The following is a 17,278-nucleotide window of genomic DNA, read 5'->3' on the forward strand; positions in this document are numbered from 1 at the left end:
TTTTACCTAAATAGTATATTTCAACGATTATCCTTGTTTTTATTTCTTATCTCCAAAATCCCTTATTTCCATTCTTATTTAATAAATATTTACGCCTTGACATGCTTGGCGCCAAATCAAAATGTAAATAGTTTTACATGCAAAACAACACGTAGTAAATAGTTGCAGAGAGGATTTTTTAAAGAGACTAAACCTCTAGAAATTAACAATAATATAAAAATAGAAATGAGAGAGTTTTTACTCAACCAAGTACGTGAAGTCTTAGGATTTGGAAGATTGTGTTGTTCCAAGTGTATTTTTCAAGGTGAAAAAGAAACATTACAATGCTATGACTTGGATCCACCTCAAATAGTAAATGAGATAACAAAAATAAGTAATAGAAACGGTGTTATTGGTCTGGATTGTAATCAGAAAGAGCATGAGGAAGATTTGGCTCGCGATGCAGCAAGAAAAGTTTTTGGAGCAACTTTAGAGAAGCCTTTAGTTAACTCAGAAAGGGAGCAAGTAAGTTCTCAGGATAAAATTGATATTTCAGGGTTGGATTTAAAAAAGGATCAAGCACAGAGAGCCATCAAGTTTGAAGATTGTAATTAAATAGTGAGATTTGATGTATTCCTTGTAGATATGCATAGGAATTTATTCAATAACAGTTTGATTTAGAAAACTCCTAGAATATTAAAATAATAGTTAAGTAAGTTTGATATAAGATTGAGTATTTTTTGAACATTTAAAGTTATTTAAAAACTAAATATATGAAAACTAAACGAAATACTAAACCTAAATAGCTCCTTTTAGAATGAAAGACATGCAAACGACAAAGTAAAGAATGAATATCAAACCCCAAATACGGTGAACTCTTCCCTTAGAAAGTACTACAACCAATGCAGATATAGGAAGGAAGTACAATAGTTGGTAAGTAGCTGTAATGATTTGAGACTCAAAGTGTAGATGGATATCTTTTGAAAATCCAAGCTGAATTGCTCTAACAAATACAGAACTTCCAAATCCAAATAAAAGTAGAAATACGCATGCCCCATAACAACCTGCAAGCCCCATATGTGCATGTCCTGCTCTGGAAACTGCTACATTAGCAAAAAGGTCTGCAATTGAGTTACCCATTGCAACAATTGTAAGACCAAGAATTGCTGGCTTAATCCAAAGAGTGAGTCCAATGATTCTAATGCATTCAACAAGCTCGTTTACGAGAACTCCATTCCAATAGATTGACATAATGATACCAAAGAACATGTCACAATACATTAAAAAATTTTTAATAAGTTTCCTCGCTTTAACTGAAAGATGTACTTCTGGAAGTTTAATATTGGAAAAAGACCTAACTCGAGAAAATTGGCAGTTTTGAGGGTTGTCTTTTAAATCATCTTCATCAGCTTGATCACCATTTTCAGTGTTAAGGAGGCAAGTATATACGAAGAAGAGTACCAAAGAGATGATCGATGCGAGAAGAAGAGCAATCAGATAGAATAGTGGATGTTTGGTATAAATCTTCTTCTCAAATCCAACAGCTAAAACAATAAATAAAGGTTGCATAATTTGTACTGATCTTCTCAGTGATGGAGAAGGAACAGTTAAATATAAGATAAACATGATAGGAGTCATAAGAAGCTGTCTAATGAAGTCACAGAATTCGAAGAATCCATCCATAAGTCCTTCAAAGTCCGTATTAAAGCTCATATTTCGAAAAACTCCTTGACTTCTTTCGTTTGATTGTGGAATTTCAAGCTTTAGTGCTGGGAAATGAGTAAGATCATCTCTAATGTGTCTGTTATCTCTTATTCTCTGTCTTCCTCTTTTTTGGAGCTTAAGGACATTCTCCTCATGAGCTGGGGGAGGTAAAAGTGAATTGTGTAGTGATTCAGTTTGATAGACTACCTCACTCATTGAAAGATTTCTAGAAAGCCTAACTGCATAGTCATCGCTAACTAGTACAAGCTGTGATTGAGAACTAGATCTATTGCTCCCGTTATTTTGAAGCAGGCTTGACCCAAGGTTAGAGCAGGAAGATGATGAAGTAGCTGAGGGATTGCTATTTTGGTGAGAATCGGATATTAAAATTGGAGGGATATTACTGATTTGATTTGCCTGATCATTTTTGAACTGGGAAAGTGGGGGTTGTGAGTAAACAGGAGATTTTGATCTGTGATTTTGAGCATTCCAAGGATTTGGAAGCTCAAGAGTATTTGTGTAATTTTTCTCTCTGTTAGGAGGATTTCTGAATGAATCTCTCTGAGGAACTGGAAACCTGTTAGATGGAGCATTATTACTACCACATATCTTTTCAAAATCCTCATTATCTTTATCCCTGCAAATCCCATGATTTGAAGAAGGAGTAAGGACTCTACCACTTAATTCATCATTGGTTAGGCTAGGAGAAGGAGATTGAGTTGGGGTGAGCAAGAGAAGGGTCTTCTTAATACTTCTAGACTTAGACCCAATTCTGTCCCAGTAAATATCACTATTAATAACAGTTCCTTTTTCTAAAAGATGATTTTTTTCATCATAAGAAAATTGTAAGTTTGAGAAAGATAACTTAATTGGAGGGATCTCTAAATCTGGTGTATTTCCTCGATCGATCTTTTGAACATCTCTAATAAAATCTGGTGGTGTAAAAGGTATCGGAAGAACTGATTGAATAGTATTAGAAGAGCGATAATTCTGAAATTCACCTGTTAAAGTAGCATTTCTAAGGCTCAGCTTGCCCTCTCCTTTTGCCTCATCTGAATCAGTTACCTGTTCATATACTGGTCCAATATATTCCTCTTTAATGGTGAGGTTCACTGGCATTGAGAGTGATGCAGATTTTTCACTCCATTGAAGCAGAAGGACATAACATCCATAAGCAATTAATGGAATGAAAGATATTTTCGAACTAATAAATCCAAGGTGATTGATTATAAGTAGTTGAATCAACCCAATTGTAAGTGCTATAGTATCTCTAAGATGATTAAAAATGGGAATATTGATATAATTCACATTTTCACTACTCTTTGAGAAAACCATTACACATCCAAAAACGACCAAAATTATGAATAAGCATGCACCAATAACATCCCCAAGAAATACATCTATTGCATCTTTTTCACCAATAGATACACTAATAATTCCCAGAATAACATCACTAGCTGCATTACTAAATGCTAAAAGCGTAGATCCTGCAAAAGTATCTGACAAACTTAGACATTCAGCCAGTTTAATCATTAGGGAGGAAATATAGGTATCAGCAACGGTACCACAAGCAATGAAAAGAATGCATGACCAAATCAATAGACATATAGCAAAAGTGACTTTATTTAAAAAGAAGCTAAAAAATGCAGAATTTTTTTCATTTGGTTGGTCATTTTCAAAAATTGGTTGAAAAATGTAGGTATAAAATATTTTTGAATACGGAATTAGAGTGGACTGCTCTGATATTTCACTAATCCAATGTGACTGATCCAAGATGTTTAGTTCTGATCCATGGTCATCTGCACTACAGCTACTGTATGACTCGTATTCTTCTTGAAAAGAAAACCCACCAGTTTGATAATTCTTATTCGACAGGTATATAATAAATACCAGGAGTACAAAAATTAGCTTCATTTTAGCTGAATTTTACTCTTGAAAGAAAATAATGTAACTTAACTAAATAATATTTAATTCGCCAATTTTTAACAAACTGTACAAATAAGAAAGATTAGAATATTTAATAACGCAAAAAGATGGATTCTGTATTGGTTTTAAATAAAAAAAATGTAAGTTATGTATGTTGCAGAGATTTAATGGCCAAAGTAATAGTGATAATGGCGAATATACATTCACCACATAAGGATTAGTAATTTTAAATAATATTACTTAAACGGCGCATGAATAAATTATTTTGGATAGATTGAAATCTTTCAGTCTTCTTCAGTTATGATAAATTAAAAGCCCAACTTTAATAGAATTTTTGGACTGAAAAATCCTGTAAATAAACGCTTGTGGATATTTGGTGTAAAAAACCTGAAATACCTTCAATTTTGCAAATAAAATCTTAAGGACTATTACCTAGAGCTCTTATTTAGCCTTCTGCTTCTAAGTGAGTAATATTTTCTAGAAAAAAAAATTATCTATTTGATTTCTTTTTGTACTAACTTAAATCCTCTTTATACCGCTAATTTTTTTGTTTTTGAATTATTTGACATTTTTAGTACATTATTGACAATTTAAATATAAAAAAATGGCGCCAAAATAGGCTTCTGGTCAGCAATACCCGCTTAGACAGAGTTAATATAGCTGCATAAAATAATAATATATATCTATAAAAATGGAGATTAAATAGGTGGGGAAAAACAATTGTTGTGCTTAAAAGAGACTGAAATTAATGAGGAAAATTACAAGTAAATTATATGAAGAAAATAGTGAAAATTAATTAAAGTAAGAGAAGAAAATTGCAATACACGTCATTTTATAATACCATAACTATTAATATTAAAATAATTCAGCCCTCACTTCTAAAAGCAAGTTGATAGCATAATGCAGGGCTTTGGGACATTTATGTGAGAATTTTATCAGTAGGAAGATACAAAATGAGGTCTATTCGAATTTCCGATATTCAATTTCAACATAAAAAAGTTAACAAGAAAAATAACAAAAACAATATTAGTTTAGATAATGACAATGAAATTAGCAGTTCGAGTGTTGGCGCCAAAGCTCCGGTATTAGAATGTGGATGTTATGGAAAATTACATGCACTTTATATTACATGCATACAATGTGGTAAGTTTCAAATGTATAATTACATGGGATGAAAAATAATTGGTTAATGGAAAGTGACTTCAAATATACGTTAAATTAATTAAATTATTATTTTTAGGAAGAATTTCGTGTGAATTAGAAAAGGAATTAGTAGAATCAAAAAAGGAATGCATATATTGTAAATCAAAGTTAACTAAAGATGAAGATGGAGATCGTATTCCAATTGGATGCGGAAAAGATGAGGAAATAGCTCATTATTTTCAAGCATTAGAAAGGAGAGATAAGTTATTAGAGTATGCAAAAAATTCAACAAATAGAACGCGAGTTATTGACGAAGAGACTGACTGGTTCTCAGAGTTTGAAAACCCTTGGAATACCAGGGAGGAAAGACTTTTGGCGTTAAAAATGTCAAAGGAATCTGCTGAAAATGCAGCAAAAAGTAGGTTTTCAAAAATTATTTTAACTAAAAGTTATGTTTTAATTGTGAATTATAGGAAAAACGATGATAAATATAGACATTGAAAATAGGCAGATTACAATGGATGAGGGTCATAAGGCAAGAAGTCAGTTACATTATGCAAAGCTATTGGAGGAATTTGAACAGAGAAGAGAGAACAAAGCAGATACAAATTCTGGTGAAACTGATACAAATGTGGAGAATTTATTAAGTATGTTGGGACAAAGATTGAAGTTTGAAGATGAATCCAAGTTTGAGGGCATTTTTGGGCTCCCTACTAAGGAAGTTCATAATAATGAATTCTTACCGTTATCTCTGGATGATTCTGTTTGGTCAGATCAGGATGATTAGAATATAAGAGAAGATGTACTATGATCTTATTTAATATAAATTATGTGGCAAAAACAGGAAAAAACAAATAAAAATAATTTATGTTGAATTTACAAACTGGTGTGGTATTTGAGTGTGGAGTTTGAAAATAAAAAAAAATGATTGATATGTTTTTTTCTCAAGTTATAGGGAAAGGAAATGAATTTTTTTTCTATTTTAAGAAACATTACTCTTGGAAATAAATATTGATTGAAATAGGGCTACGTTCATATTTTTGAGATTTTGGCATCATTCAATTAGCAAAGTTAATTTTTTTTCATATATAATTATCAACAAATCAGATAAATAGATTATAAGGGAAAATTCAGGAGTAATGATGTGGTATTTGCATTCATTGCTATTATTTTACCTGGGAGTTTCAATGGTCTTTGGTGATTCAGGAGAAAATTTTAAAATGAGCAATGAAAATGAAACACTTGAAGAGTTGGCAAAAAAACTTTTGGGAAAATTTGAGTCTATGGAATATCCGGGAATGGAAAATATTACGGATCCATTAACAAAAATAGTGTATGGACCATTTTTTTATGAAATTAATAATGTTTCGCTACCTTTAAATATTACATCTTTGACTGGTGGAGCTTTTAATCCTCCAAGTAGCCATGAGTCAGCACAGTATTACTATGAAAGCTTTGTTACTGAACCTTTTATTCCTGATCAAAGTGATGCAGTCGCTTCATTTGAAGCTAGAAAAGTTATAAGAGGAGGAGTTGGAGCTCCAAATGGAACATATGTTTTTTTTCAAGAAGAAATTCAATTACTTCCAAACTCAAGCTCTGGTGGAACTAATGGTGGGATTGGAGAAAATAATGGGGGAAATAACAATGGAAACACAATACTGAATATTAAACTACCTGAAGGAAGCTTTGCAGTGAATGGAACAAGACTTCCAGTAGGTACAACAAGTTTTGGCCCAGTAACATTTCCAAATGGAGCAATTTTACCTCTGGGTGCCTTACTTCCAAATGGAACTCTTTTACAAGCGGGAACAAAGTTAGGCCAAATGACAACTCTTCCAGGAGGGACCTTATTTCCAGGAGGTGCAACATTTCTTGAAGATTCCTCCTATAAGCCAGTCTTAACACTGAATATGAATTGCAACTTTATTGGATCTCAAACATATGGATATAGGTGCTCAAATAAAGCGGAGTTAAAACCAGAAGCATCTTGTTGTATTACAAATACATTATGTTATTCAGTTTCAGGATTTAGTAATATGACATCAGTCTCAATACCAGCTGGAGGAATTCTTCCATCTGGATCAAATCTCCCAAATAACTCATTATTATTGGGGCCTTTGACTATTTCTACAAATACAATTTTTGGAGGAGGAGCCATATTGCCTAACGGAGAAATAATCTCCCCAAATACTACTGTACCGTATGGAACAATACTACCGACTGGTACATTTATTGCTGAAACAATTTATTTGGAAACTGGCTGCGTTTTGATGGGAGGATTAATAGCTTTTGGCTCATCCCCATTCATGATTAATCTTCCAGCAGGAAGCAAGCTAGGTCTCGGAACTTCTCTTGGAGGAGGAGCAATACTTAAGGGAATCTCATATTTAACAGGTGGAGCAATTTTCCCAAATGGTACCATACTTCAACCCGGAACCATACTTCAACCTCCAGTACATCCAGATAATGTCATCACAGAAACTTCTCTATTATTTAATTATCATTTGGGTATTCAAGATAATCTATCTTCTTGGGTACTACCTTCTGGGACTTTACTTCCAGGAGGATTTTCTAATAGAGTTGCATTGGCAACTTTACAGGGAGGTTTTTATCAATTCAATGCACCTTTTGGTTATAAAGATGCAGTTTATATGTCTTCTGCTAATGATCAACTGGGAAAAAATGGAGGTGTCTCTTCTGTTTCAAACATATTCAATGATTTTTCTACTAATAGCAACAATTTACACCCATACTTTGATGATAATACTGACTTATATGCGACTACAGCATCATACTCAAATTCTAATTTTGGGTCTCAAACGGGTTCTTCAAATCTCATTGGATTTAGAGTCTTAAATTACCAGATCCCATCCTCAAGCAATTACATGGAGTTACCACAACAAATTCTTTTAATAGATAGTGCATATTTCCCAAATGGTTTTAGTTCAAACGGTCCAGTTCTTTTCTCCAATGGTACTGTACTTTCAAGTCCTGTTATTATTAAGTCAAGTGTAACACTTCCACCTGGTACATTTATTTTTGGAGCTTTATTAACTCCAAATATGCAACTTAAAGGACCATCTCTAGTTTTAGGTACTGCTGTAATACCCCCATCTGTCAGATTAAGCTCTTCAACTTCATTGCCCTCAAAAACTATTCTACCTGGAGGAGCATTTCTTCCTCTAGGAGGAGTTTTAACTGGAGATATAATTTATCCATCAGGGAAAACTATTCAATCTGGAACTTCTCTATCTTCTAACTCATACATTAAACCAAATGCTTTACTTACTAATGGATTAATATTACCAGGAGGTGGAATTTTCCCTGGTGGAATTCTTATTCCAAATGGACAATTTATACAACCAATGTCGGTACCACCTGGTACAATGTTTCCACCTACATCAACTTTACTTGGTACAATTAATATGATAAAAGGAGGAGCTTTATTGCCTGGTGGAGCTGTTTTTTCTGGAAATAGCACTGTTCCTTCTGGCTCTCAGTTGTTAATTGGAGCTATTTTATCACAAGGTACTATATTACCGGGAGGTATAATATTTCAATCCGAAACAATTATTAGTGGAGGGATTCAAATTTCTCCACTCAATTCTCTATCAGACTTGGATATTAACCAGGACGATTTTAACCAAGACAACTATCCTCCATTCTTCCCTCCACAAGATTCAAATAACCCAGATAGTAATCCAAGCAATAATACTTATATAACAGCTCAAGTTAATATCACTAATTTCTACTATAAGGATCAATCTCAAGACTCTTTTTCTTTCTTCAAAAACTTATTTTCATCCAGTCTCGCTCTTTCTATGGGTTTTGAAACCAGTTCCATTGTTATCAGTTCCTTGTCTCCTGCAGAAAATCCTTATAACATTTCAAATTATGATGCATCTATGATTGGTACTTCATCTTTTTCCTCTTTATCAAATCCCAGTTCATTTTCATATTTGGGAAATTTCTATGCAACGGATCAAAATGGAATATCTGTTACCTTTGAAATACATCCCAAACTTGAAAATTCATCCCTTGAAGACATTATTGAGGTTCTTTTGAATAATGTTATTCAGAACCCCTCTAGTTCTTTCAATCGTATCTTTTCTTGGGTTGGATTTATGATTCTTGCTGATAAGTCTCCTAACTTCTGGACTAGACATCTTAGAGGTGGAAACAGAAAGATTATTAAGATTCCTTACTTAGCAAATACCACTGATATCTCAACTATAAATAATCCCTTTAGTGGAAACCAACTTCAAAATGTGTTTGGTTCTAATCAAAGTGGATATTATAATGAATCAGTTATCCTTATTGATCATATAGATGCAGAGAAGAATATTGAAAATGTGTCTTTATGGGGTAATTCATTCCAAACCCAAGACCAAGACCAAAACCAAGACCGAAATCACAATTAGGATTCAAATCTAAACCACTACCAGAATTAGAACCAAGAAAAATTACAAGATCTGACTCATTTAGGATATATAAACTGAGATTTCTTGTCTTTTAATCTAACTTCAATTTCCAAACTTAAATGAGTTCAAGCAAAAACTAAGGAGAATTTTATCTTAATTTCCAACCATAATCCAAAAATTTGGAGCTTCTCACATTAATAATAATAATAATAATAATAACTTATTTACCCCTACATTATTATTATCTAATCGTATTAATTCTATTCGAGACAAAACTGATAATAATCTATCATTTCAAATTCTACATATTTCTTTTGTTTTATTGGATTTCTTATCTCTATCTTCCTATCCTACTCCAAACATTCTTTTCTTATATTTAGAATACTTTTATTCTTAATTCTATTAATCCTAATTGGGTTTTTCCCTCAATTTGGGAGTCAAAGTAAGTTACTTAAGATCATTTTAACAGTTTATTTTTATAATTATTAGTACCGTTTAAATATATTAAGTAATAATAAAAAGAAATTTGGTAGATTTAATGAGATATTTAAAGTTGTAATCTTCTAAACATTAAGATAACAACAATTCCAGCAAAAACACACAATGTAATCATTGTATATGCCATAAACCAAAATATGTCTATATTCTTTTCTAATCCACTTTGGATATTCATTCCAAAGATAGAGGCAACTGCAGAAACAAAACCAACACATACTCCAACAATATCTAGGCTAATTTCACCTTTAAGAAAGTTATTTCTTATAGTAGCCAGATGTATTTGCATGACCTCAATTGCATCGTCTAATTGAGCATTTAAACGATTCACTGTTCGAATTAATCCCTCAACTTCCTGTTCATAGCATTCCAAAAGTATCTCAGAATCGAAAAAAGTTGACTCTAAAATGGCCTTACTATCCCAGTTCTCAGGTTTGTTCCAAAATTTGGAAATCTCTATTCTAATTAGTAAATCATCGTCATCTAGGATTTCTTTGATTGCTTCGTATACACCTTTAATTCTATCTCTAAGAGAATCCAAACGCTTTCTTAAATCATTGATCTCATAAACCATTTGGGTAGAAGTAGGGTTATTTTCAATATGAAGCAGAAAATCCTGAGCTGTATCGTCTATAATATAATAACTCTCCCATAGCTGTTTACATACCTCAATTAAACATATTTCTAAGGCATTAAGTTCCAAAGGTACCTTATATTGATGTTCATTCTTTTCATTAAAGTTACTAGGTGGTATCTCGAGTAGATTCAATTTTACAGGACTGCAATTAATGGATTTATGTACAATTTTGGGGCTGAATATGGTTTCTTCATTTGGAAATTCTGGAGTTAAAACATTGATCTGATGTTGATCTGTAAGAGAACTTATATCTTTATTATTTTTAGATTCAGAATTCAAAGTATGATTTTGTATTTCCTCACTGTTAATGGTTTCTTGTATACCAATCTTACGTGTAATAAAAATAAGTTTTTCTATAATTGAGAGATCTCTATGATTGGAGTTTTTATTATGTTGCTGAGTTTTAATTTGTGGTTTTAAATGAGACCCAAGCATTTGTGAATTTGATGTATCTGTTTTTTGTTTGTTTCCATAACTTAAAAGATGGGATTCAATTTCAGTATCAAACTCAAATGCTTCATTTTCAGAATATCCAGGAGGAAATATAATGGGACACAGTGGAAGGTAGTAAATCTTATCATGTAATATAAGACACCTGACACCAGGCATGTTAACTAATATACAGTTTCTTCTGATCTCAATAGAAGGTCTTTCAAAACCATGTAAACCAACAACTTGACGAAGATCTCTTAATGTTAAAGCTCCAGCTGCTCTTTCTTCTAAAACTTGTTTTTCATTATGCATATGTACTTTTCTAAGAAGCTCAGCTGTTTGCATATATTTCTGGGAGATTTTACCATCTTTAATACACACAACAAGAATCTTTCTTTGCTTTTGAGAGTACTTTTCAACCCAGTGTTGGTTTCTTTTGCTTTCAGAACCTTCTAGGAAAGATGATCCAAGAGTTTGAATTTTTTCAGCTGAACCAAAATGTTTTCTGCCTAGATACTTATTACGGTTTTCTCTTTCTTTGTATGATTGATTTCTACTATGGAGTTTATTTTTAATACCTAATTCCTTCATGTTTACTATTTCATATTCTCTCTTTTTGTTTCTTATTCTACTAAACCTACTATTTAAAATTCCTCCATATTCCTCATCTCCAATACCAATGTCTGCCTCATTCTCTTCCTCCATTTCATCATACTCCTCATAGTTTTTTGAATACTCTGGAGATATCTGTATGTATTCTTGATCTCCATAGAGATATTCACTGCTGTTATAACTCATTATTGTTCAGATTTGCTTTTTTTTGAAAATATCTTAGTTTTTTTTTTCATGATCAGCTGATAATTACTATTCACAATTTATGTTTATATAAAGTAGCTTACAAATTATAAGAAAATAAAAAATCCAAAAGGCTTTTTCCAAATTAGTTTCCCCTTTTAGAGTTAATCTTCTTTTTTTTTTCTGGTTCAGTATACTTGATTTCAAACAAGAAAAAATATTAGCCAGTCTTTATTCCAAACTTCGGGCACATTCTCTGTGCAGAAAAATTGACCTTCTATTTAAGATCTTATTAAAGAAAAAAACGACTCTTTTTCCTGTCCAACTTTACCTTTAGTCTTATAAATTTATATTGTTCCTTTAGCTATTTTTCCATTATTGCTTTTTCATACATGCTGAAGATCTTTTTTTCCCTCGCTCTAACCCCACTTTTTAATTAATTCTAACAATCTTTTTTTTAGTTTCGGTACCGCCGTTGGCGCCCAAATTTGGCGGGAATAATGAGATTAAAAAATTTGAGATGAAGTGTAAGAAAGGATGAAGAATATATGGGCGGTTGAGGGGAAGTGTAAGAGTAAATAAAAATTAATTAAGAATAGGAAATTACACAGCTAAAGTAGAGAATTTAAAAGAACAGGCACTAGGAAGATTCTCGAAAAAAGATATATGTACTATAGATACTTAATTTTTCTAGTAGAGACAGCTGTGAGTAATTAAAGAAATAAGGAGAATAATATATGTATATTTTTATGTTGATGTGAGTACATATATTTATAAGTCACTTATTCAGTTTATAAAATAAATTAATATTAAGAAGAATAAGGGAAAATTAGAGGAAATAAAGAGTGAAATTGAATTTATGATGAAAGATTAAGTGATTAGAGCTATTAAAGTTTTTATAGAAAAAAGAATATAATTATGGCAGATAGCTTTGGAGGCAAAAACAAAGCAGGAAGGGAATTTATTTACAATGTTAATAATGAATTAAGACCACCAGTAGAGAATGCATACTCTAATAGCCATCCTTTATTGAGAAGGGAAATATTTGAAGATCAAGAAAATGAGCTTGCAAAAATGTATTTCAGAATTCAAGATCCTGTACAATTATCTTCATCAGGTCAGTTTGAGACATCACAAGATGTTTTTGTGGGTGAATTGTTTGGAATGTGTTCTAGAGAGGAGATGATTAATAAGCAGCAGACTTCTACAGCTAACGATTTTGAGAGACTATCTGGAGTAACTTTGAATGATGATTTGGAGGCAAGAATAGTGAATGAGTTTTTAACGGTGAAAAGCTTTCAAAGATCTGATGCATCCAGAGTTTTCCATAAAGAACTAGTTAGACCAGTAGTTTGGTGTAGAATGGTTGTAAGAAGATTGTTAGTATATTTCATAGAAGCTGATAGACTTAATCTCAGTTATTTGTACAGAAAACCACTAGGGCAGGGATATAAATATGTTGACATATATAATTTTCTTAGAGACAGATTAAGAGCAGTATGGCAAGATTTAACAGTACAACATGCTACACGCCATAGAGCAAGTATAGATAGTTTTGAGGTATCGTTCAGATTTCTATTGCTTTCTGAGGAGTATTTATGTAATTTTAAGGAGTTTAATTCAGTCCAGAATGGTTCTTTAATGTCAACTTGTTTGGATAAGCTTATGTCTGGATATATGGATGTTTTATATTACAAAAAAAAAAGTAGTGATTTAAGTGACTCTGAATTTTCCAGAATCTTAGTTTATGATTCTCCTTTTCAGCCTGAATTCTGGTCCTATCGCATTTTAACCAGTATGAGTATTAAGATAAAGGACGCAAATGATAACCGGATTATGGATATAATTAATTCAATTTCTCCAGAAATTATTCACCATCCTCTAATTAAGCTTTCCCTTGGAATTCACTGCTCCTTTAGATTGGTAAACATTGTCAAATACTTTAGATACTTCAGAAAATGCTATGGGATCATTTTGAGTCTAATTAAAGATGAGAGTAATTCTTCGAAATTACTCCCGGACAAAATTCAGAGTTATTATCTAAAAAAAGATTGCCTAGATTATAAACATTATAGGGAGTTTGGACATGCTTTGATTCTCATTTGTATACTAATTAAGAAGTACTCAAATATTATTCGTCTTAAATATCTAAACATACTATTGTCATCCAATATGAGTAAACGCCAGCTTATGCCTTTAAGTTGTTTCATTGAGATTTTTGGGTTTTATATAGAGTCTATTGAGTCATTAAAGCTGTTTACTAAAAGGTTTGATATCAAAATCTTCAATAAGGACGACCCTAATACTTTCCTTTTTCAAGGAAATCGTGTTGAACATTTTCAATCTATACAACAAATTGCCAGTCTCAACAAAAAATTTGTAGTATCTTTTAAAGACTGCATAAATCTCTCAATGGAATCTTTAAGTATCCTTAACTCCCTCAGTTGGCCATCTGAGCTACTGACTTCTCTCCTTGAGAAAATTCCCAGAATTGATATTCTGGACCCTATTTTAGGCAAGATTTCCAAAGTTGAATTTAAAGCCAAAACTCAAACAGATGGCTTAAACTACAATAAAGATAAGATCTCAGGTTCTGGCCCCAATCAGTTCTCCTTTACCCCAATTTCTTCTAGTAACAGAGATATAATTAATAGTAACTATAAGAGCAATAGCCTCTCAAACACAATTATTCAAAACTTGAAAGATATAGATATAAACAAGGCTGCAGCCAACCTTCATTATTCTGCAAACCCAATCAAGAAAAACAAAAGAAAAGGATTTTTCATGGAAGAAGAACTCCCCAAAATTCCCCCAGGCCCCAACAGTAACTCTGATATTTTCATTGATTCTATTACCACTTTGCGAACCCACAATACAAACAAGCGAAGATCCCTTACTGAAAACGAGATCATTCCTTCATTAAGTACCACCGAAATTCTATATAACTCGCAGACACAAAGAGAACCCACCAGTTTTCAAACAGAGCTATCTCCTTCCTTTAACATTAATTATTCTCAAGACTCATCTGCTAGCTCCTTTATCTCAAAAGGGCGCCAAACCACAGAGGCTGACATAAAAACAGATTACATGCAAATTTGCGCGGGAACATGTCTTGGAGTTCCTGAAAATAGTCACGTAGTGGAAGAGGAAAATGAAAAACATAGTGAATATGATTATGAGAGAGAAGTTATTCATGTGAGTGAGTCTTCTCTGGAGAATGATTTTGATTTAGGTCTCCAAAAAAGTGGTCAAATTTTGGAGATTGGAGAGAAGTTGTCAGTAAATGTGGGAATTAAAGATTTTGAGAATACTGAAATAAATATTTCTGGTTCCGAAAATCCGATAATAGAGGATGGTCTGGTTGGATTGAGTGGATGGAAACGTTTTAGGGTCTTATTTAACAAATACCAAAACTCAAAAAATGGCTTGGAAATGGGATCAGAAAATGATTTGATTGAGAACACTACCATTGATGATAAGGAGAACCAAAAGCACATTAATGTACTTTTGTCCAGAATCAATCTTCCAGAAAATGAAAGTGGAATTAACCAGTGGCTAAATTTGTCAGTTTCTGGTATTTTGGAACGGATTCAAACTGACATTATTTCAAGAGTTATCAAATCTTTAAAATTTAGCTTTGTTTTCTTTTATAACCAATTAATGAATATAGAAGGAATATCTAGATTCCATATAAGCCAATTAAATATGTTTTACACAAAACTGGAATTGATACTTTCAAATTTGACTAATAAAGATTTTCTTGACAAAGAAACAACCCAAACTGATCAATTTAATTCAGGAAGAAATTATGACTTTATTTTCCCCTGGAATTCTGTTATGGTTAAATCTGAACTATTATCAGATAACGAAAAAGAAAGAGATCAAATGATTATAGACATTTACGAAGTTGACTTTTCCCATTATATTTCTGAGAGATTTCAAAGTAACAACCAATCTCAGATTCCTGTTCATGTTGAAATGCTTTCAATATGGCAAAACAATACAAGGACTTGTCTAAGAAACCAACTTTTTTCAAACGAGGACATTTCCTTACTAAAGGAAAAGGAGAGAGAAAATATTAAAGAGGCAGAGGATCTTACTTTGGAGCGTCTTTTATATGAATATCTGATAAATAATGGAGATGTAATTGTTTGGACACTTCCTTTTCTTGTTAAAAGCAATGAAAGTATTGCCAGTATAGTGGAGACGGGTGTTTTTGATTACTCTGAAGAACCTTCCAGTGAGTATATGAAAAGGTCTTTGGATTCTTTTGCTTTTGAGATTACATCTGATAAAGGAAAGAAGCAACTGATCACGGAATTTGAGTCATGCTGTAAGGTTTTGAACATTAAGAGGTATCCAGTGGAGGAAGTGAAAAGTAAAATCCCAATTTTAAAGAACATCACTATAGTTTTCTCTTTTGTAACTTATGTCCCAAGTACTTATTTCTTCTTGGCTGATGGTAATCAAGAATTTTATCAAAGATTTAGAGATGAAATTGTGGATTTGGAAAATAATATTGAAGATATTATATTGAAAGATTACCTTCAGGAGTGTCAATCATTAGTTATTTCAGATGATCTAATTTTAGGAGCTGAAGATAATGAGTCTTTTTTGATTTCAAATTACTCTGGAGTATCTTGTAATTTAAAATTTAAATGTATTGGAATAGCTCCTTTAGAGGTATTACAGGATTCTACTAAAAAACAAGATAGGATTTCTATATATGTTCCTGGTTTGAATTCTCTAATTAACACGAAATTAAATGGAAAGAGCTTCCCAAATAATCTTGTAATATATAATAACTATAATGAGGATCTTGAAATTGACTCAACTAGTTTCCTGTCTACTATGTGGCTTCAAAATTTCCATAAAGGACTAAACATGAGAGTCAGAGTTCATAGTAATTATAAAGGATTTTACGATAATATTGAACTTGCTTTATTAAAGGAGGCTTTCAAAAAAGGTTTTATTGAGTGCTTTGGTCTTTTTACAAATGGAAATATTGATTGGATACTAGTCTCTGGGAGTTGCTCCTATACAGAGATCAAGGAGATCATTGTTTGGATTTATGACTTATATATCCATTCCATGGCTTGCTTTGACAATGGTTTGTTGGCTTCCATTTCTTTGGGAAGAGGATCTTTCCCGAGTTCACCTTGGGATTTAAAAAACCACTACGAGATCCGAGAATTATCTAGAGGAATTCTCAAACAGCATGAAAAAATGATCAAATCAATTTCAGATTCACTAAAAAGTAAACAAAAACCAGCATCTTTGCCAATAATTATTCCAAAGGTGATTTGGAATGTTTTATTTGATCACCTACAACCTGTCAATACACTTACTTCCATTCTTTCTGACTCAACACTGTTTGAGCAATTCTCTGATCAAATTCTAATTAGGCAAAGCTTTCAGGAAAATATAGAAAAAGATCAGGAAAGCATAAGAAGCTTAAAAAAAGAACAAATTTTGGGTTCTGAAGACTTGTTATCTAAAATGGACAGGGAGCTTTTCAACTATAAAGCTTTTAATTACTTGAATAGATTTAGGCTTAGTGGAGATGTTTAAATTTAATAATAGAGAGATATACTATTATAAATTAAATAATAATGAATTATATTGTTAAAGTAAATTTTAACTAGGGAATGATTACTACAAATACTACTTGCTTGAATATATTATTTCTATTACTCCAAGTTTACATTGTCTTTTTATCATAAATATTAAAGACAAGATACTA

At 32.1% G+C, this 17,278-nt stretch overlaps 6 protein-coding genes across 6 annotated transcripts; 4 read left to right on the forward strand and 2 right to left on the reverse strand.

Moving 5' to 3' along the window:
- Positions 1-225: 225 nt before the first annotated feature.
- cubi_01160 (uncharacterized protein) lies at positions 226-594 on the forward strand (the record flags this gene model as incomplete). The annotated part of the gene is made up of 1 exon (XM_029018172.1): positions 226-594. One exon carries the CDS (start codon positions 226-228, stop codon positions 592-594), a length of 369 nt encoding a protein of 122 aa, XP_028875509.1.
- Positions 595-777: 183 nt separating this feature from the next.
- On the reverse strand, positions 778-3,597 carry cubi_01161 (sodium calcium cation exchanger; the record flags this gene model as incomplete). Its single annotated transcript, XM_029018173.1, has 1 exon — positions 778-3,597. The coding sequence occupies one exon, from the start codon at positions 3,595-3,597 to the stop codon at positions 778-780; it is 2,820 nt and encodes a 939-aa protein (XP_028875510.1).
- Positions 3,598-4,562: 965 nt separating this feature from the next.
- On the forward strand, positions 4,563-5,539 carry cubi_01162 (uncharacterized protein; the record flags this gene model as incomplete). The annotated part of the gene is made up of 3 exons (XM_029018174.1): positions 4,563-4,752; positions 4,850-5,170; positions 5,247-5,539. 3 exons carry the CDS (start codon positions 4,563-4,565, stop codon positions 5,537-5,539), a joined length of 804 nt encoding a protein of 267 aa, XP_028875511.1.
- Positions 5,540-5,891: 352 nt separating this feature from the next.
- cubi_01163 (uncharacterized protein) lies at positions 5,892-9,176 on the forward strand (the record flags this gene model as incomplete). The annotated part of the gene is made up of 1 exon (XM_029018175.1): positions 5,892-9,176. One exon carries the CDS (start codon positions 5,892-5,894, stop codon positions 9,174-9,176), a length of 3,285 nt encoding a protein of 1,094 aa, XP_028875512.1.
- Positions 9,177-9,723: 547 nt separating this feature from the next.
- On the reverse strand, positions 9,724-11,538 carry cubi_01164 (uncharacterized protein; the record flags this gene model as incomplete). Its single annotated transcript, XM_029018176.1, has 1 exon — positions 9,724-11,538. One exon carries the CDS (start codon positions 11,536-11,538, stop codon positions 9,724-9,726), a length of 1,815 nt encoding a protein of 604 aa, XP_028875513.1.
- Positions 11,539-12,453: 915 nt separating this feature from the next.
- cubi_01165 (uncharacterized protein) lies at positions 12,454-17,106 on the forward strand (the record flags this gene model as incomplete). Its single annotated transcript, XM_029018177.1, has 1 exon — positions 12,454-17,106. The coding sequence occupies one exon, from the start codon at positions 12,454-12,456 to the stop codon at positions 17,104-17,106; it is 4,653 nt and encodes a 1,550-aa protein (XP_028875514.1).
- Between the last annotated feature and the right edge of the window lie 172 nt (positions 17,107-17,278).

The sequence above is a fragment of the Cryptosporidium ubiquitum genome (assembly GCF_001865345.1).
Source record: "Cryptosporidium ubiquitum isolate 39726 chromosome Unknown contig_16, whole genome shotgun sequence".
NCBI classification, from domain to species: domain Eukaryota; phylum Apicomplexa; class Conoidasida; order Eucoccidiorida; family Cryptosporidiidae; genus Cryptosporidium; species Cryptosporidium ubiquitum.